We start from the raw sequence: 20927 nt of genomic DNA, 5'->3' as shown, positions 1-20927 counted from the left end.
GAGTTCTCTCTCTCACCAACGGCCCGACGCCGATTCGACCGAAAAAAGCAGACGAGGATGAATTTCAGCCGACTGTGCGGAACACACTGAGAAAACTTAGTCGGCCGATGCACAAAAACTGCCCGACAGCCGGCCGTCGGCTTGGTGTGTTCCAGGCTTTAGAGCGGTGTCGTGTCAGCGGCCCCTAAATTAATAACTAATGATCTTTGCAACGGAAGTGAATCAATCAAAACTAACTTTACCTGGACAATAACTTTCTACTCTCTAGTTCTAGAGCTACTTCTAGAGCTGCTGTAAGGCCAAAACAATCTCTGTTACTTTAATTTCCTATTATCACTGTAAAGCTGCTTTGAAATGATCTATGTTGTTAAAAGCACTATATAAATGAAGGTGACTTGACTTGACTAAATCTGATGGTTTACTTTGATGGATATAGCAAATGGTGATAAAATGAACATGTTAAACTAGACAAATGATGTATGGTTAATTTTACCACATGTGTGCGATTAAATCACAATAAAAAAAATTAATCTATTGACAGCCCTATTGACAATCTACTGACATTCATTGATTCTGTATTTGTAAAGTGAGAAATTAAATACTCACAATTTCCTGTTCATCAAGATATTTAAATTTCTTCCTTGAGTAACCTTTCATATGACTAGCAATCCAATCAAAGATATAATCCACCTACAGTGGCCCACAGATAAATTAAAAAGAGAATAGCATTAGTTTTTTTTCGATGGGCTATATATAATTTTTCTATATATTTTAACAAATATGTCAGATCTAGTTCCTGCCCTTTACAACCCTAATTATTACATTTCTATCTACAAAAACTCCTCTTACCAATCTTACAAGCGACAGTAGTGCACCCACGTTGATAATTGTTCTTAAAAAGCTGAATTTTTTTGCCTGTACAAAGAACAAAAACAAAAAAACACTTAATGTACGTCTTAAACAACTTTGGTTCTAATTCATTTAGTCACTACGAGTTGCGTCAGTGACTAACAATTTGGGATCGTGCCTGAGAGTCCTATCTCCTTTGAGTGTTAATGTACCCTTGTTAATGGACATTGGCGGGTGAGATTTGCATTGCGTACCACTCCCTGTGCTGCTTGCATATAGGAAGCGAGCAGAGAGACACTCACCAAGCAAGCTATTGCTTTAAAGCCGAGCATTTCTTAGATTCACCTCTGATTTTCATCTATGTGTGTTGTCTTCAGAACCCAGAAGTGTTCCTGTGTTGGTGTGACTGTGCGTCAGCGGTTATCGTCTTCCTGGGGAACTCTGAAAGAGCCCTTCTCTGCACACTCTCAGGCGATCTTTGCCTGTGCACTTTAACACAAAGAGCATTTCTTCTGAAAGAGTAACTCGGGTGTGTTTGCATCTTTTTCAAGATGTCATTTGACCCGTGCGTTTCTGGATGCGGCAGTTTCCTGGACCTGGCTGACAGTCCCGATCACTGTCTCTCGTATCTTGGATGTAAGCATGCTGACGTAGCGTTCGTGGATGAGTCATTTACCCTCTGCGGGAAGATAGCTATCTCGATGCAGAGATCGAGACTCCAATACCTCGTAAGAGGTGGGGTCCCCTCCGCTATCCCCCGATCTAGTTCTTCTGCCCAGCAGAAGTGTACTTTGGTTAATATGCGCAGGGTGTTCTGAGGATTACACAGTGGGGGCTTTCCCGCCAGGCCAATCCCCACGGTCCCCCCACTCAGCTTTCTCCGTAAAGTGCTGCCATCTGGCGGGGCCGCCCACGTCTCCCATCCAGGGCCTGTAAGTTCTCGGCTGGTCTCGCGGCCAAGGCTTACAGCGAAGCTGGACAGGCCACTCCCAGCCTGCATGTTTTGGTGCTCCTGCAGGTCTACCAGGCCAAAGTGCTTAAAGAAATGCACAAGGGTAGTTTTGACCAAGGTGTGATGCAGAAACTACTCACAGCGACGGACCTTGCCCTCCGGGCGACAAAAGTCACTGTGTAGTCCCTTGGTCAAACGGTGTCCACCTAGTGGTCCAGGAGCAACATCTCTGGCTGAGATGGGGTAGGCCGACAAAGTCTGCTTTCTTGACTCCCCCATTTCCCAGGCTGGCCTCTTCAGCGACGCCGTTGAGAACTTTGCCCCGCAGTTCTCAGCAGTACAAAAGCGGACGGAGGCGATTACCTACATCCTGCCCAGGCGGACCACTGCTGCCTCCACTCACCTGCCAGTGACAGCCCCTCTGCCTGTTCGTTGATGAGGACACCCCCCGCTGCCTCCACCTTCGCTCCTGGGCAGCCACAGCCGAAGCCCTCACACAGGCCCTGGATGGGAGACGTGGGCGGCCCCGCCAGACTCTCCAAGCGTTAGGCAAAGTGGCGTTACTGAGACTGGAGACCCAGAGATGTGGAGGCCTGCTCTTCAGGAGATGGTGAAGGCACCGCTCCTTCCCCCGGTGAAGGGCCGGGCAGAGAATCCTTGTTTGAATTTGTTTTATGTTCCACCGCTGGTCTCACGATATGTGGTACCCACATTTTCAACAAATGATACATTTCCCCAAAAGGGCGCGGTTAACTGTGAGCGGCGCAATGCCTTGCCCCTCTCAGTCCCTTCTTCCATCGCCAGCAGCGTGCAGTCAAAGATGCAATGCCTTCTCACAAGAGTTGGCTCCCAAGATTGGTTTGCAGGAATCGACCTGAAGGACGCGTACTTTCATGTCTCAATTCTCCCTTGACACAAACCTTTCCTACACTTCGCATCATGGGACGGGCATACCAGTACAAATTCCTCCCCTTCGGGCTGTCCCCGTCGCCCCACGTCTTTAAGAAGGTCGCGGAGGCCACCCTTACCCCTCTACGGGAAGTGGGTGTTCGCATCTTCAACTATCTCGACGACTGGTTCATCTTGGCCCACTCGCGAAATCAGTTGTGCGAATCACAGGGACCTGGTGCTTAGACACCTCAGCCATCTAGGGCTTCAGGTCAACTGGGAAAAGAGCAAACTCTCCCCCAAGCAGAGGATCTATTTTCTTGGTATGGAGTTGGATTCGGTCCTGAATGGCTCATCTCAAGAACAAGAGTGCTCAGTCAGTGCTGAACTGCTTGAATTTGTTCAAAGGCAGGACAGCGGTCCCACTGAAATTATTTCAAAGGCTCCTGGGGCATATGGCATATCACGGTCACGCTGCTCTTATTGCTTCATATGAGACCACTTCAGCATTGGTTACACGACCAAGTTACACGACCAAGCGAGATAGGCGTGGCACTCTCCGAGTGACCATCACTCCAACCTACCGCTAAGCTTTCAGCCCGTGGTCAGACCTTGCTTTTCTATGGGCCGGAGTTCCCCTAGAACAAGTGTCCAGGCTTGTTGTTGTCTCAACAGATGCCTTCACCACTGGCTGGGGTGACGTGTGCAACAGGCATGCTACCTTGGGTTCCTCGACAGGACCTTGACTGCAGTATCTTATCAATTGCCTTGAGTTGCTAACAATGTTCCTTGCCCTCCGCCAGTTTCTACGTTGCTGCGGCACAAGCGTATACTGATCCGGACAGACAACACATCAACCGTTGCGTACATCAACCGTAAAAGTGGTTTACACTCCTGTCGCATAACGCAACTCGCCCTGCCATCTCCTCCTCTGGAGTCAGAGGCGATGCAGGTTATATTCCGGGCAAGCTCAATCCTGCAGCCGACGCACTCCCACGACAGCTCCCACTCCTCGGAGAGTAGAGACTCCACCCCCAGGTGGTCCAGCTAATTTGGAGGCCCTTCGGAGCCACTCAGGTAGACATGTTTGCTGCTCTGGACACGTCCCACTGCCAGTTGTTCTATTGCCTGACCAAGGGGACCCTTGGTACGAATGCACTGGCACACAGCTGGCCCCAGGGCCTATGGAAAGTATCCATTTCCCCTAGTGAGCCTAATCACACAGTCCCTGTGCAAGGGAGGACGAGGAGCAGGTCTTGCTGGTTGCGCCATATGGCACAGAGTCATTCTTTCCTTTCTGCAAGATGGGTAAAAGGCACACTATGCAGTTTCCGTTTTTCTCAAACAGCCTAGAGTCGCTGTGGAGTACTTGTATTTAACGTTACTCTCATAAATACCACTCACGCAGAGCCATCTCTGCTCTCTTCTGACCGCGTTTTCTTCGTCGACTGAAATGACTGGCCATGATTCACGTCTGAAATGCATGCTAGTGTCTTCCATAGAGGCTGCTTCATATGTTGTTGATGTATGTGACGTCGTGCCGTAAAGTAAGTTGTGATTCTCGCGAGATTTGTCACGGCGCCACCTCTCAAACCTGCATTGCTGGTTTTGCCAGCGGCGCAATCACCCTTCGGGTGATCCCAGATGTGTATTCTTCCATGGTGCGGCTTCCTGGTTGGCAAGCCCGTGTCTTTCCCTTGGCAGAGCCGCTCTGCCATCCCTGTTGGTGTTGCCACCACCCTAGCTAGGTTGGATCCTCTGCAGGGACCTTCCATATGTAGTACTGCCCTCTAACCAGTCCATATGTGTAACTCCACATGCTACCTCCCTCCGAGCAGGATGTGGTCTCTGATAGCGTCCCTTTCTGGATGGATTAGGCCCGCTTTCCCAGTGTTTGGAGCAAGTAGGAACAGCAGTGATTGACTTCTTTATGTAAGCCCTGTCCAAGGGGTGCGGGAGGATCAGGCGGCTTATACGGGGCACTGGAAGGTGCAGCAATTGTGGCGTTTTTCTTAGGGATCCCAATTCATCAGGCACTGACGTAACTCATAGTGACTGACTGAATGAAAACGTCGATGTTACCTATTGTAACCCTGTTCCCTGAAGGAGGAAACGGAGACTCTACTTCCCATCGTCACAATCCCTGTGCTCACCGCTGAGCGACCGGGCACTGCTCAGCTCTTCAGTGAAAGCTTGATGAGTGTCTCTCTGCTTGATTTCTATATACCTGCAGTACAGGGCATGGTTTGCGATGCAAATCTCACTTGCCAATGTCCATTGACTGGTTCTGTTAACACGAGAAGGTTATAGGACTCTCAGGCGAGACCTAATTTGTTAGGCACTGACATAATGTCTTCGTTCCCTCCTTCAGGGAACGGGGGTTACAATAGGTAACCTAGACGTTTTATAACGTTATAACTGCATTTTATTAAGTTTAATGTCATTAACAAAGGTTAAACTGTCCTTATTTGGAAAACTCACCTGGCCATAAACCAGAACATCTAAACGAATGCCATATCCCTTGATCAGGGTCCTGGTGTCTTTGCCATCACTGTTCTTGTAGTATTTAGCAAATCTGTAAAGATTACACAAAAACACCCATTTATTTGCAACATTTGTTCACTTCTTCTGAAGAATCATCTTTACTAGTTACTGTTAGACTGGAACCAAGCTGTCTAGACTCAGAAAGGGCTACACTCTTAGAAAACAAAGGACTTTTATGGAAATTAGCTTTTAAACTCTCTTCAACATGGGCATCCTCATCCTGAGTCACTGAGTCAATCTCAATTTAATTATAAAGCCCAAAAAACAACAGTGGTTGAGCATTGCGCTGAACAACATAATTTAGAAGAAAACTAAAAGACAAAAAACAATATGACAATAAGACAAACACACAATTGATGTTTAGACAAACCCCATTTGACTCGGGGTGGACTCCCATTTGATTATAAGCCTTCTCAAAAAGAGGTTTTTAATTTTGCTTTAAAATGTGATTCTGACAAGATTATTCTAATAAAAGAGTGGAAGGCTGTTCCACAGTTTAGGGCCGGCTATGGCAAAAGCCTGGTCAACTTTTTTCGGTGACTTTAAACATCTAGCTGATAAGAAGGTGCTAGTCCATTTAAAACCTTAGTGCAAAGAGTGTAAGTCGGGGGTGATTTGTTCGCATTTGCGAGTGCCAGTCAGAAGTCTAGCAGCTATGTTTTGGACTGATTGTAAGCGATTTATATAGGATTGGCTAATACCTATATACATTGAGTTGCAGTAGTCTAGTCGAGATGAGATGAAATCATGTATTAAAGCATCAAACTCAAGGAGTCTTGGCTGAAAGAAACATACTTGTTACTAACAAAACCTTTGGGAAAATTACCTGTGCTCTGAATGGAGTAGAGAGCATGTTAGGTACATAGCTGTGTCTTGGTTTGAGGATGACTTTACAGAAAATCAAGGCAAGATGCGCTCACAGAGAGTGCTTGCAAGTCACACACTTGCTTGACCGACGCTGGGGCTAGTAGGACGGCGGTCTATAGCGGAAAGTGCCACAGCTCGGCCGACTGGAGCGGCTCGAAGGGTGGGCCCCTAATGGCCCTAAGGACTGTAGATGTTGGAATAGTAAGGAGACAAAGCCGGTTCAGCCTTCTAGCCACCTTCAGAAAACGAACAACAAAGTTGTTCCTGCCTATAGACTGGCCGGCCACAGGAGCGGGGTACGCTGTTAAACTACCAAGCTCTGGGGTCTTGATTAATGCAAATTCTTATTGTAATTCATGTTTCACTTTGGTGGATGTTTTGTCTTGGTCTGAGTATTTAAAGAAATGTTGCAAGAGGAAAAATGGAGCATAGCTGGAAGAAAACAAAATTAGACTTTTTTCGCATTTTTTGGCTCTTAGAAGAAAACAAACACAACCCTAGGTATTTATTTGATACAGTGGCTAAATTAAAGAGAAATAAAGCTTCTAATTCTGAAGTTTCCAAAAAGTATAGCAGAAAAGACTTTATGAACTCCTTTACTTCCAAGATTGATAATATTAGGGAAAAAATTATAACTATGCAAACGTCTACTACAGTATCGTATCAGGCAGTGCATTGTAGTGTCCCTATGGAACAACTCCATTCATTCGTTGCTATAGGGGAGGAAGAATTGTCTAAACTCGTTAAATCATCTAAATCAACAACATGTATGTTAGACCCTATACCGACTAAGCTACTGAAAGGGGGAGAAATCACACCAGGGCATGATACAAGAACAACCAACCATGTCTAGTGTAAGTACACTCTCAGAATAGGTGGAGCACTGGGGCAGGCCGAATTAAGTTTTAGAGCTCTGCCTAAAAAATTGGATGTAGGGGCTAAAAATGAAATTTCCGTTTAGAGCAACAGAGTGTTGCTAGACCAATCTAAATAGGGTAAGCCTCAACCTCGTATTATTTTAATATTATTCTAACTAAGTGTACATGGGAAACCATGGCATGATTATATAAAGTCTCTTAGAAGAAAACAAGTCTCTTAGAAGAGTGTGTACAGATCTACGAGCACTAAATAGCACACTATTAGAAATAAGCAAGCATGGTGTGGCATCTAAGGGTATAAGTCAATTGCCTCTGTCTAATGACCATGACCGACGAGTTTGTCGGAAAGAAAGAACTGTCCTCCTGCAACATGCAAAAACATGTGATAGTTATCAGTGACACCTGAAATACTCCCTCATGAGTATAAGAATGTCTAAAGGCATGTTGATAGAATGTAACTATCCCAGACTGCATACATGTTGGTCAATAGAACACATTTGTTTGATGAAACCTAAGGTAACTAAAGTTGGTCAGCTTATTTATATGGTAATGGTCATGACATCTCATTAGATATAGTCTTACCTTAATTACGTGTGTACAGATCTATGGGCACTAAAAAGCACACTATTAGAAATAAGCAAGCATGGTGTGGCATCTAAAGGTACAAGTCAATTGCCTCTGTCTAATGACCAGGACCGATTAGTTTGTGATTATAAGATCCGTATATCCGGCTGGTGTGAGACTCGAAGTGTTGTAGGAATCCGAATGTGAGTGTGATTTCACATTTTAAAGAGTTAAAGATTTAAAGAGTTAAATAGAATAATCAAGTGTGTAGATAAATTATTATATAAATGCTCAATAACTAATTGGCATTCTAACCTAAATTCGAGGTTGTGATAAAATGGACTCAGATAAAAGTTGAATTGGAATTATATTACTTTGCCACACTGAAAAGACCGAACACGCAGGACTGAACTACATAGTTACAGTACAAACATATTTTACCGTAAGTTGTGCACTGGGGTTTCAGTACTTTCTGGGTCCTTCTTGTCTATTCTGCGGAAGGAGTACTGGGGAGCACACGAGTCAATATCCAGGTCACAATCCCACTGGATTTGCACTGCCATTATTCCCCCCTGAGCACAGAAAACACTTAAAGATGTCAGTCAGTTCTACAGCAGTGTACCAACAAAACACATATTCATCAACAGAGTATCATAAGGGGATTAAAGCTTATTCATGATAAGATCAATGTCAAATAAACATAAAATTAGTTTCTGACATAGACTGCCATGGTCTGAAAATCCTCTCGAGTCTCTTCAAAAATATCTTTGATTCTGAAAATTGGGCAGTTAGGGTCAGTATTCCTGTTGAACACACAGTTTGCCAAGTAGGAGCGGTTCATGTTTGGTAGGATATTCCTTCTGCAAGAAATAAAGAAATAAGCAACACTACATTAACTCACTTTATTAAGTAAAATTTATATGTTTGATTTGCAGCACTTCTGTTGCACATTTGTAGTTAAAATACAGAAAAAACGGTGCTGAAATATGTGTTAGAGATGAACATACTTTTTGAAGTTAAATTTGGTGAATTGAATATTATTCTTTATGAATATCGTGAAGTTTTCAGCATCTGCCAGGAGTGCTGGACTGAAATATCAAGGCAAAAAACATGAATATTATGAATAACTTTACTGCTAAAACTACTATTACTACTACTAAAACTATTTTTGTTTTGTTCGAGATGGTGAGTGGTGGGAGTTTTACTTCGGTGGTTCGACTTTCTTCTCCACAGGACACCAGGCCATCACCTCACATGTCTTCTCTGAGTCTGAGAAATCGACACATCTACACAGCAAAAACTCCAGTGTTAAATTAACACTCCTGGGAGTGTATATGAGTCCACACTCAAAAGTGTAAAGTGTTAAAATATGAGTGTTAAATTAACACTCAAGAGTGTTAAAGTTAATGAGATAATTAAGTGATTAATTTAGTGATGATTGAGCATTATTGAAGACACCTGATGTTAACAAGCAGAATCACTGAAGGAGGAAATCACTAATTGTAAGTTACCATTAAGGTGATGGGTGTTTGCTTTAGTTGGGCTCTTGACCCTTATACATTTACTTTAAATTTTGCTTGTCTGCTGTTATTGATTTATAACAGTCAGATGAACAAAGAGACAATGTGATCTGATGGTGTTGGTTATGTTTTGACATAATCATGTTGTGATCTGTAAAACAAAACTTATTGAGATGGCTTAACTTGTTAGTTACAGCAGCTCTGTGATTCTACAGCACGTGATTTTCAGTATTTTTCATATAATCCAAAAATATTTCATAACCATTGTTCTGATCAAAAGACTTTCAAATGAATTTATTTAGAAACACAGACATCAATAATCAGCCTGTAAATCTCAACAATGGTGACAATAATAAAGCATGTTGCAGTCGCTGCCACCAATCACAACTCATTAATGGCTCCCATCATGCATTGCGGTATGAATAAATTATGATCTGAATTGTCTGTGTAATTTACTTTTCCTAATTGAATATTCTGCTCGTCACCATTGTTGAGATGCATAGACTGAATCTTGACGTCTGTGTGTGCCTAAAAGAAAGATTTTTTTTTTTTTTTTAAACAACTTTTAAGAAAGCCTTTGTATTATATCTAAAATTCTGGATATTTATGCAGATTCACAGTTATGCTGTAATCAACAACATAAATCTAAGTCAGAAATAAGGATCTTAATGAGTTCAGTGATCAAGTTCAAATGATGATTGTCATAATATAATCAACACCATCAGATCACTTTTTCTCTTTGTTCATCGGGCAGTTATAAGATACAACAGCCAAACAAAATCTAAAGTAAATGTATAAGGGTCAAGAGCCCGACTAAAGCAAACACCCATCACCATAACGGTGGCTTACAATTTGTGATTTTCTCCTTCAGTGACTCTGCTTGTTAACATCAGGTGTCTTCAATAATGATCAATCATTACTAAATTAATCACTTAATTAGCTCATTAACTTTAACACTCTTGAGTGTTAATTTAACACTCATATTTTAACACTTTACACTCTTGAGTGTGGACTCATATACACTCTCAGGAGTGTTAATTTAACACTGGAGTTTTTGCTGTGTACCTGTCTGAACACCTAAAACAGAGGCATGTCTTAATAGTCAATACTGCCTGCATTTCAAGTCACAAAAAGTAATATTTTGTATGCAGTGTACAGATTGAGCCATACCATTCCCTCGAGCATCTTTAAAGCCTTTGGTGCAGTTCATGTCAGATGTGCAAATGGATTTCAGGGTTGGATACTAAATGAAATTAAAATTAATACCAAGTAATGTAATACAAAAAAATCATAAATGTAATACTAAGCCAAAGACGGGTAAATGTCAAATCAGTTGATATAGTTTTAAAATAAATTAACAGCCGAATCTTTTATGGTCATTCAATAAGTTGAATGACATTGATATAATGTTATACATTATTCGGAATTTGTTTTGAGATGTAATTTTAGTTGTGTTTGTGCCTGTGTCTAAATGGAAGCTCAAAGAAGAGGAAAGATTACGAGAGAGCACATTTTCTTCATGTCTCACCTCTGCACATTTTGACAGTGTTTGGTTTGGTGTGAGGATCATGTTGGTCATCAGGAAGAAAGAACTGTCCTCCTGCAACATGCAAAACATGTGAATGTGATCAGTGACACCTGAAATAGTTCCTCATGAGTATAAGATGTCTAAAGGCATGTTGATAGAATGTGACTATCCCAGACTGCATACATGTTGGCCAATAGAATGTTATGCGAATCCAACAAAGAGCAGAAAGACATTTTATCCCATAAAACTCATCTTTGATCACCAAAATGACACATTTAAACGTTTTATCCTGTGAAAAAAAAAAAAATGTCTACAAGCATTAAAATAGCTTGAATGTAACTCTACACCCTTGCTTGATTTAGTTTACGTGGATCTATGAATATGCTAATTAGCCCCGCCTCTACTCACTCACACCAGCTCACAGATTCACTCGGTCAACTTACTGAGAGAAACTGCACAATGGTATCGCTCTTGTAAAGTGATCCACCGGAGGCAAGTGTAAATGAGAACCCAAGTGCAGTTTATTATAAACAAAACCAAACATGAAACAAAAACATGACGTTGCGTGGCATGAAAACTCAAAACCAGACATGAACATGAACAGGACTTACAACAGTGGTTACAGGAAACAATACTTGACCAAGACACATGGCAAACATGAGGGCTTAAATACACAGACTAATGACAAGGCAAGGGACACCTGTGAACAATGATCAGACAATTAACCAATGACAAGACACATGGCAGGATCACATGACAAACAGGAAATCGGATGACAGACATGGAAACATGACATGAACAAACCCAAAACGTGACAGATCCCCCCTCTCTAAGGGTGGCTCCCGACACCCAAACAAAAGAAAAAATGTTCAAGGAGGGTGGTGGAGCGGTGGCGGTCTTGGGGGAGGGATGGTGGGCCAGGCCCGTGCAGGGGGACAGGACATGGGTCGTGGCATGGCGTGGGTGGACCTGGGTCGTGACAAGGCGTGGCCGGACCTGGGTCGTGTCAAGGCGTGGGCGGGCCTGGGTCGTGGCATGGCGTGGGCGGACCTGGGTCGTGACAAGGCGTGGGCGGGCCTGGATCGTGTCAAGGCGTGGGCGGGCCTGGGTCGTGACAAGGCGTGGGTGGACCTGGGTCGTGTCAAGGCGTGGGCGGGCCTGGGTCGTGTCAAGGCGTGGGCGGACCTGGGTCGTGTCAAGGCGTGGGCGGACCTGGGTCGTGGCATGGCGTGGGCGGACCTGGGTCGTGTCAAGGCGTGGGCGGGCCTGGATCGTGTCAAGGCGTGGGCGGGCCTGGGTCGTGACAAGGCGTGGGCGGACCTGGGTCGTGTCAAGGCGTGGGCGGGCCTGGGTCGTGTCAAGGCGTGGGCGGGCCTGGGTCGTGTCAAGGCGTGGGCGGGCCTGGGTCGTGTCAAGGCGTGGGCGGACCTGGGTCGTGTCAAGGCGTGGGCGGACCTGGGTCGTGGCATGGCGTGGGCGGACCTGGGTCGTGTCAAGGCGTGGGCGGGCCTGGATCGTGTCAAGGCGTGGGCGGGCCTGGGTCGTGACAAGGCGTGGGTGGACCTGGGTCGTGTCAAGGCGTGGGCGGGCCTGGGTCGTGTCAAGGCGTGGGCGGACCTGGGTCGTGTCAAGGCGTGGGCGGGCCTGGGTCGTGTCAAGGCGTGGGCGGGCCTGGGTCGTGTCAAGGCGTGGGCGGGCCTGGGTCGTGTCAAGGCGTGGGCGGGCCTGGATCGTGTCAAGGCGTGGGCGGGCCTGGGTCGTGACAAGGCGTGGGCGGGCCTGGGTCATGTCAAGGCGTGGGCGGACCTGGGTCGTGTCAAGGCGTGGGCGGACCTGGGTCTTGGCAAGGCGTGGGCGAAGCAGGCTGTGCAGGTGGCCAAGGTGGACCATACAGTTCAGGTGTATGAACTGTATGGAACAGATGGCAGATGCTCAGGAACAGATATGACGTGCAAAGTCTCGGCAGACGTGACGTGAACAGTCTCTGGCTCGGCAGACATGACGTGAACAGTCTCTGGCTCAGTCTCTGGCTCGGCAGACGTGACATGAACAGTCTCTGGCTCAGTCTCTGGCTCGGCAGACGTGACATGAACAGTCTCTGGCTCGGCAGACGTGACCTTTAAATGTGTGCACCGACCACACACACCATATGGCTGTGGCCATAATGGTTAGTGTAGCGGTCACTGAGGGCTCATGATTAGTGGCAGCCATCTCTGCTGAGGGCTCAGGTTCAGGCGTGGCGGCGGCCATCTTGTCCGGAGACACTGGCTCAGCGGCGGCCATCTTGTCCGGAGACACTGGCTCGGCAGCAGACGTGGCATGAACAGACTCAGACATGGCAGACATGACGTGAAGAGACACAGACTTGGCAGACATGGCGTGAAGAGACTCAGACTTGGCAGACATGGCGTGAAGAGACTCAGACTTGGCAGACATGGCGTGAAGAGACTCAGACTTGGCAGACATGGCGTGAAGAGACACAGACTTGGCAGACATGGCGTGAAGAGACTCAGACTTGGCAGACATGGCGTGAAGAGACTCAGACTTGGCAGACATGGCGTGAAGAGACTCAGACTTGGCAGACATGGCATGAAGAGACACAGACTTGGCAGACATGGCGTGAAGAGACTCAGACTTGGCAGACATGGCGTGAAGAGACTCAGACTTGGCAGACATGGCGTGAAGTGGTTCAGGCTGAGAGGATACTGTGGGTTTGCGGTGTTCCTCATCCGTTAAACCCACAGTAAGAGTTGAGCCGCTTAACAAAAGGGCATAGTCAATATACTGGGCCAGGGAAAAAACAAATTTTTCCCCCTGGCAATTGGGACCGCACCGGATCATTCAGCCCAAAACGAAAAATGTCTTTAAGAGCCACATCATTAAATTTTACCTGGCAACACAGTCCACAAAATTTCTCCACATACGTTTACAGGGGAAGATTTCCCCTGGCGTAGGTTTAGGAGGGCAACCACTGGGTTCATTGTTGGAGGTCAAGTATTCTGTAAAGTGATCCACTGGAGGCAAGTGTAAATGTGCAGTTTATTATAAACAAAACCAAACATGAAACAAAAACATGGCGTGGCATGGCATGAAAACTCAAAACAAGACATGAACATGAACCTCAACCTCAACCTCAACCTCAACCTCAACCTCAACCTCAACCTGAACAGGACTTACAACAGTGGTTACAGGAAACAATACTTAACCAAGACACATGGCAAACATGAGGGCTTAAATACACAGACTAATGACAAGACACCTGTGAACAATGATCAGACAACTAACCAATAACAAGACACATGGCAGGATCACATGACAAACAGGAAATCACATGACAGACATGGAAACATGACATGAACAAACCCAAAACGTGACAGGTCTTTACAATGTCTGACACATAACAGTAATTAATATGATTATCCTTTTGCTTGACTATGTTCTCAAACAGCTAATAATGTGTTGCTAATGTTTCACAAACTATGTTCCCATTCGCCCTCTCAATCTGCCTTCTAACAATCATCAGAAATGCAGAAACGCATATACAGCCGCTATATTGCTAAATCTACCCGATTTTTTTATATCAACAGAAAAATATAATCTGGCATCTCGAGAGAGTCCCCTGCTAGATAGCTGTTAATGATATGCCACAGCCTGCCGGCATGTTACATAATATTACATGATTCTGCATTTTCACTGGTTTTGAGGAATTATTATTATTTATTTTTTTTGTGTAAGTGAGATGAGTAAATGCACGCTAACATTTAGTCTATTATTACAATAACCATCATGTTTACACACACACACACATAAACACACACACACACACACAAAACGCCTCTGCACTTTGATTTGTCTCAACATGGGGACAGGAGAGCTGTCAGTCAATAAATGGGAAAACAAAGTAAACTTGCGTTACTTATTTGAAAAAGTAACTCAGATATTTTGTTGTAAATAATACGTTACTTCACTAGTTACTTGAAAAAAATCTAAAATCTGATTATGTAACTCAAGTTACTTGTAATGAGTTACCTCCAACACTGCCTGACAATACACACAAGAACCAATAAAGTTTGTGTACAGTTTCGCCTTCTCTTCATCCTAATATGGCAATCGAAGTCACTGTTTTTATGCCTGTAAATAAAAAATACTGTATGCATTGTTTGTAATTCTAACGCCTGTTAAAAACCACACATGCTGTTAAAAACCACACATCCTGTGTTATTTCTTAACACATTCGTGAGTCTAGTTAAGAACAATACAGTTTGGGCTACTTTTAGCCGAACAAGTTTTTATCCCTCTTAACCAAGATAACACAAAATTACACACAATGTGGTAAAATAGTGATAACACAAAAGGCTCATCAGAACCACTGTATTATAGCATACTTTTTTCTTTTACTAACATTGTAAATAACTTTAGTAAGTTAATAGAGCAAACACAAAGCAGTGTATGAGCATGCAAAAAATCCTTCAGCCAATAACTTCTCTGTGATCACTGAGGTGATGTGTTGGCACTGTCAAGGGTTCATTTGTGCAGTTAAAATCATCTAGCCTGTACCTCTCACCATATCAACAGACTACCTGAGATGGGATGATGTAGTCAGCCACATCCCAGATCTGTTCACCGAGCTCGCTGGTGTTTGTTAGAGCAATGCCTTTCACTTTGGTTGTGACAGAGCTGAGGATGTTGTCAGTGGTCTGGTGTTCTCGACGCAGAACCACACCACTGTAACAGAATCACATACAAGTAAAAAAGTATAAGTAAACATTACTATGGTGAAGTTCTGTGAAATTAACTGTGTGAATTGTCATTTGTTTACAAATCATTTAGATTAGATAAAGACTACACTGTAAATTGATGACTCTGAATTTTCTAAGGTTGCAACTTACAAGAGAATAAAAGTAATCGCTAACATCTGATACAGGCGATAAAATATTCCGATTCTACAGGATTTTACCACTAGTATTCGTGGTGTAGAGTATTCACAAAAAAGGCTCTTCAAAAACTTCTCCATTGTGATTTAGGCTCTTTCATATAGTTGAGATTTCAATCCTCTCACGTTCTCTTCTCTTTCTGTTAGAGAAAAAGTGAAAGAGGTCTTAAGTTCGTAGGCGTGTACTATAAGACTGCAGAGACACCAATCAGAGAACCAAGAATCTGTGCTGGTGTGGTTCCTCCTGTGCACACTGTCCCAGCTCCTTCATCGGGTCGCCTGGTCCGTTCGGCCCTCGGTGAAAACATGGTCATGGATCCGTCAGGGATCACTTAGTGTACATCTGTTTTACAAAATGTGCCTTGTCTTAATTTAATTCATGACCATACCCTACATAAACTTTTAATGTAATGCATTTATGTGTTTGTTATTAGTCTGCAGCCTAAACTTATTATTATCATAAATAATTCTATAATTCATTTTCAATCTGTATGTGACAGAATGAATGAAGTAAATGGTGGTGATTGACACTTGAAATCACCTATCAGTGAAGAGTGCCTCCTATTTAAAGGGTCATGAAACCCCCCTCTTTCAGCTCAAGTCTAGCTCACAATCTTTTAGAAAAATGCAACTTAAATGGGCGTGGATGGCTGTGATAAGAAGGGAGGGGAGTGGGTGTGGTCAAAGCCAGTGGCCCATGCATATCGACTGTCACTAAAAAATAAGTGGTAAAACGTGAGGAAATGCTATATTTTTTTTATAGCTGGCAAAGTTAAAGTCTAATGTAATACACTGACACCTTATTTTTGTCCTTTCAAAAGTAACTGAATGCCCTGCTACACATATTAGCCTACTACAGTAATCATAATTCTATTTAAAACATATAAATGTACATGCATATGTATAATTATGCCATTATAAAATATATATTTGTTTATATACACACTATAAATGCATATATTTGAAAATAATACATTTTCCGCTTAAAAATAAAAAAGTTCCGTACATAGCCTAGAGATCTACGCGCCCCCTAAACCCACATAATAAAGATGGACAGTGACATAGAAATTTGCACAAACTAAGCATACGTTCCAAACACTTGAGGTATTATCGAAATATCTAAATTATAATAATGAGTGACTATTTAACAAAAGGCAAGTAAAACAGTCAGAGTTACATTTTAGACACACAAACACACACACACACACACACACCTCTGAAGCGATAGAAAAGTCCTCGGACCGCATCACTCGCAAGAAACCTGCATTGTTGTCAGGGTCGGCGCCACGAGGGGGCCCCAGGGGGCCTGGCCCGGCCACCTAGGTTACTGTGCCCCCTCACCTCTGGTCAGCACACCACCCTGCCTCGGAGCGCGATTTCATCCGTTGAGACTCAGCAACAGGCATGGTGACGGTTCCACTGTGCCCTCTTATTCCTGACATATAATTAACTACATATCGTCGCTGTCGCCTGTCGGGTGGAAACCTTGTATGTCCAAATTTGGTCAATTTCATATTTTTTCACAAATCGATGCTATTGGTCAGTCCCCACGTGGTAGCCTACTGTTATTTTTACAAATTATTAACCAATCTAAAGTGTTGAAAATAGCTTGAGAGCAAATCTCTTAACTCCATGGGACACTTAACTGTCTGAGAATCCTCATAACTCCACCTCTTCCTCACTCCGCGGCGGGCGGGAGGCTTGCGGCATTTTGTCTCCTCAGGATTGAAAAGTCACAACGATTAAGAAGTCCTCGTCGAGCAACACGTAAAGCAAGCCTTAACTCTGATTTTATCTGTGTTAAACTATGATATCAGTTATTGATGTATTTTAAATGTCTACTTATTACTAGGCTTATTATACGTGTGCATTGAAGTTTTAAAATGTATCTAATATAATACTTGAATTGAATTAAATGTTTTGGATACCAGCATTAAATTATTGTTTTTTATTATTTTACTGACTCGAAGTTGGCACTGTGCATGTAAAATACCCCAAGTACCCAGCTGGCATTTTAACGTAGAGTCAGCGTTAAATCAACGTCAGGTGTCAGTGTTGGATAACCGTTGGATTTTGTTTAGATTTTGCATATCTAATCAACGTTGAAATAGCAACGTCATTCCAACGTCAATCTAATCAACGTTGAAATAGCAACGTCATTCCAACGTCACGTTTCTCAACATAGGTGAATTCGCCAACGTTGAATCAATATTGATTTTAGTTTAGATTTTGCAAATTTAATCAACGTTGAAATTTCAACGTCACTGTAAAGTCCTGCTTTTCAACATAGTTTTTGTTAAAACTGTTTTCACTAAAGTATTGATGTGTTCAACAATAACACTAAACACCTTGAAATGGATACATAAACACTAAGTTTGCGGACACGCACAGTCAGCTAGGAAGAAGCCAATTGGTCAAAGCAAGACCAGGAAGAAGATTAATAAAGACATTTCACTGACGTAAGAAACATGCTTTATTGCATGGCTGCAAGTGTGCCAACATTCCACACAACATCATTTTACACATGTGTCGAACTTTAACCTTTAGAAAAACGGCCCAAACATTGGGCAACATTGAACACGGCTGGTTAAATCTTCCCTTCTTGTTACTTCTTTCTGCCACCGCCACCTATCCTCTCTGGTGCATATTTCAAGTATTTGGCCATGTATTCGTCTACTTTTGTTGTAGTTGTATCAAATGAGCTCAAGACAGCGTCTGATGAGGGGGGGGGGGGGGGAACAGATCAGTATTAGCAAACGTTAACCTCTCAAATTAAAATATTTTGCAAATATCAACTTTTGTGGAATTGCCAATGTTTCAAGTATATAAATTAGTATTGATCAATGTGCAAGGTCATTGATAATCATGTGCTTGGGCAAGCAACAAAAGGCAGTTGGTAGTAACCAGTGCTGCCGGTAGAGAAGTTAGTCTAGAGCCCAGAATGGAGTACTGTATATAATATTAGAGCATGCTCTGTAGAGTCCTCCAACTAAAATGATTTCTTCATTTCTTATGAATTATTATTCTGCTTACTATATTCAATTATTTAAAACACTGTTACAAAACTACTATGTTAAAGCAAACTCACCACAGATTATCTTGTAGAGACGGGTCTTCATGAAGGCAACCTTCCCACTTCTTCCTCTGAGGCTCATTATGGCCATCATTTTATTTGTGATAGTTCTGCCATGGTAAAACAGATTTATATTAGAATATTATATTGCAATCAAGTTCATTATGAAAATGTAGCAGAGAGTGAGTAAGTGGGTGTGTGGGGGGAGTGCATGACAGTATATGACAGGGAACATCACTGTAAACTAATGCAAAAAAGGAACATAAAGTTACTTACGCAGCCATTGACTTCTTCACATGGTCTGCAGCATCAACGCCTCCCAACGTCTTCAGATGTTTACTCTGAAAAGAACAAGAAACAAGAAATTTAAATTATAACCAGAAAAAGTGGTCAGTAGAGTCCAGACCTCCACAAAGCAGGCACATGATGAGGACGAGGAGTTTGTAGTGGTCACCAAAGTGAACAAGCCAATTGTCATAATGAAACTTTGCCAGCACTTTACAAGATGAATTATTTAAAACTTACCAGTTCTGCTCCCTCATTCTTGTCCTCCAAGCGATTCTCTAAAGCTTCAAGCTCTTCTTCAGTCTTTGCCGGCTTCACTTCATAACTTGTTCCAGCAGATGAGGTGGCAACATGAATTGTATCCTTGATTTCGACAAGGAGCTGAAGAACTCTCTTCTGGAATTCTAGCCAAAAAAAGAAGCGATTGATTATTATTTTTATAATGTATTGAGTACGCTCTACACCACAAAATCCAAGTTTTTTCATTTGCCCAATAAAAACGCACTGCAAAAACTCAATTTTACCAAGAATATTTATGATATTTCTAGTCAAATGTCTATTTTCTATTCAAAATAATCTCATACACTAAAAAGTAACTTGTATTTAGACAATTTTCACTTGTTTCATGCAAATTTTCACAAAATAAATAGAAAAATTTGCCAGTGGAGCAATTTTTAATTTTGTTCTAGTTGGTCAAACGCAGCACATTGACACACTTTCCATCCACAAACTTTAAAAATAAGCTTGAGATTTCACATTCAATTCTCATTCAATTTTGCATTTTGTCATCTCCATTTTTTGTGATACATCTGGGAGTGTAAAATATAAAAACTAAATATTTTTAAGCCTAAATTTTTTATAAAGAAAATCATTTAATTTTAAAATAAGTCATAAAAACATTCAATCAAATGAGGGCTGTGCTCATCATTTTTTAAATAATATCTTCCACATCAACTTGTATTTAAATTTTACAAAAATGTAAATGATTTTTGTTTTAAGGGTTAAATTACTTTCAGATTCAAATATATGGTTGGGTTAGGTATGGGGACAACTCACCATTGAAGGAGACTTTCAAGTCGTGTTCTTCCAAATCTCTGGAAAAGAGAAGGAAGAAGAATGTGAAACCTCAACCTTATTTTTTAAAGTTTGTGGATGGAAAGTGTGTCAATGTGCCGCGTTCGACCAACAGAGACATCCCTAACACTAGCACACACACTCCCTCGCACACAACGGCGGTTCGCGGTTAAACTAGTCTGCGCGCGCGCGCGCACACACACACACACACACACAGAGAGAGAGAGAACGGCGGTTGGCGGTTGGCGGTTAGCTAGCACACAACGGCGGTTCGCGGTAAAACTAGTCTCTGGCTCTGCCCATACACACAATATTAATTAACACAATACGTATTAATGTGACAGAGTCAGGCACACACAACATTTATTTAGGAATTTTCTAGTTATAAAATGTGACTTCAAAAACTTTGCTTACCGTTTGAGATGTTACCACCAAATTCATTCCGAACCGGTCCAGGTCAGAATCTGCCTGACGATGACGACACAGACCCAAATTCGCGCATGCGCAATCGGGTGTTGTCTGGAACCGTCAGAGCCAATAGAATCACAGTTGTGTGATGGACAACCGCCGTCCTCCAATCAAGCTCTTGTGTTGAACGATATTCCAAAATGATCAATCAGACTGGAGTTGCTCTTAAAGTATGCCAGGAGATGTAGAAAGCCTCTCAATTCTCTATTGGCTGATGTGTATTTTATTTTTATTTTTTTTCCTTATGAAAACATGAATTGTATCTAAATGATGTATTACAAGATCAATTTCTTTTTTCTGCAAATTGTAACAAATGTGTTATGCAATATAAAAAAAATTAAAATTAAAAAAGATGTAACGTTAGAAAGCGCTTTTATCACGACTCAACAAACGTTTAATTCAGAGTTGATCTTTCAACGTTGTATCATTATTCATGTATCAACACTTTTTCAACAGTTAATTGATCAGCATTGTTTGGATGTTGGAACGTTATTTTTCTACTGA

At 42.6% G+C, this 20927-nt stretch overlaps 2 protein-coding genes across 3 annotated transcripts in view; both read right to left on the bottom strand.

Annotated features, from left to right (window-relative positions):
- The window catches only part of LOC311297429 (P2X purinoceptor 4a-like), a 49873-nt gene extending 34219 nt beyond the window's left edge, over positions 1 to 15654 (bottom strand). The window contains exons 1-13 of the mRNA XM_084419677.1: positions 15480 to 15654; positions 15171 to 15315; positions 10591 to 10662; positions 10233 to 10305; positions 10109 to 10139; positions 9828 to 9843; positions 8748 to 8878; positions 8550 to 8630; positions 8261 to 8402; positions 7984 to 8114; positions 5171 to 5264; positions 850 to 915; positions 607 to 690 (exon numbers count right to left, since the gene is read on the bottom strand). Of these exons, the coding sequence (XP_084275803.1) occupies positions 607 to 690; positions 850 to 915; positions 5171 to 5264; positions 7984 to 8114; positions 8261 to 8402; positions 8550 to 8630; positions 8748 to 8878; positions 9828 to 9843; positions 10109 to 10139; positions 10233 to 10305; positions 10591 to 10662; positions 15171 to 15315; positions 15480 to 15604 (1191 nt within the window). The 5' untranslated portion in view covers positions 15605 to 15654. The remainder of the gene's footprint in view (positions 1 to 606; positions 691 to 849; positions 916 to 5170; positions 5265 to 7983; positions 8115 to 8260; positions 8403 to 8549; positions 8631 to 8747; positions 8879 to 9827; positions 9844 to 10108; positions 10140 to 10232; positions 10306 to 10590; positions 10663 to 15170; positions 15316 to 15479) is intronic.
- Positions 15655 to 17978: 2324 nt separating this feature from the next.
- On the bottom strand, positions 17979 to 20441 carry LOC311296352 (uncharacterized protein). Of its 2 annotated transcripts, XR_014628570.1 has the most exons (6): positions 20370 to 20441; positions 19938 to 19975; positions 19122 to 19285; positions 18873 to 18937; positions 18612 to 18706; positions 17979 to 18238 (listed from the first exon to the last, which is right to left on the bottom strand). XR_014628570.1 is itself a non-coding variant. In XM_084418056.1 (4 exons), exons 1-4 carry the CDS (start codon positions 19365 to 19367, stop codon positions 18129 to 18131), a joined length of 516 nt encoding a protein of 171 aa, XP_084274182.1. In that variant the 5' UTR covers positions 19368 to 20020; the 3' UTR covers positions 17979 to 18128. The 2 variants fall into 2 exon arrangements, 1 of the variants encoding a protein (XP_084274182.1); XM_084418056.1 differs by lacking the exon at positions 20370 to 20441 and having other exon boundaries at positions 19122 to 20020.
- Positions 20442 to 20927: the final 486 nt, after the last annotated feature.

The sequence above is a fragment of the Rutilus rutilus genome (assembly GCF_951802725.1).
Source record: "Rutilus rutilus genome assembly, chromosome: 9".
Classification (NCBI taxonomy): domain Eukaryota; kingdom Metazoa; phylum Chordata; class Actinopteri; order Cypriniformes; family Leuciscidae; genus Rutilus; species Rutilus rutilus.
Note: the sequence above shows the minus strand (reverse complement) of the source record. Positions and strands in the feature narration are given on the sequence as shown.

Excerpts from the sequence above, each read along its gene's own strand:
- LOC311296352 (XM_084418056.1), bottom strand. The coding sequence starts at position 19,367 with ATGAAAAAACTTGGATTTTGTGGTGTAGAGCGTACTCAATACATTATA. Across the intron at positions 18,707-18,872 it reads GTGAAGAAGTCAATGGCTGC|AACTATCACAAATAAAATGA; the intron begins GTAAGTAACTTT and ends TTACCATGGCAG. Across the intron at positions 18,239-18,611 it reads TCTCTACAAGATAATCTGTG|ACGCTGTCTTGAGCTCATTT; the intron begins GTGAGTTTGCTT and ends CCCCCTCATCAG.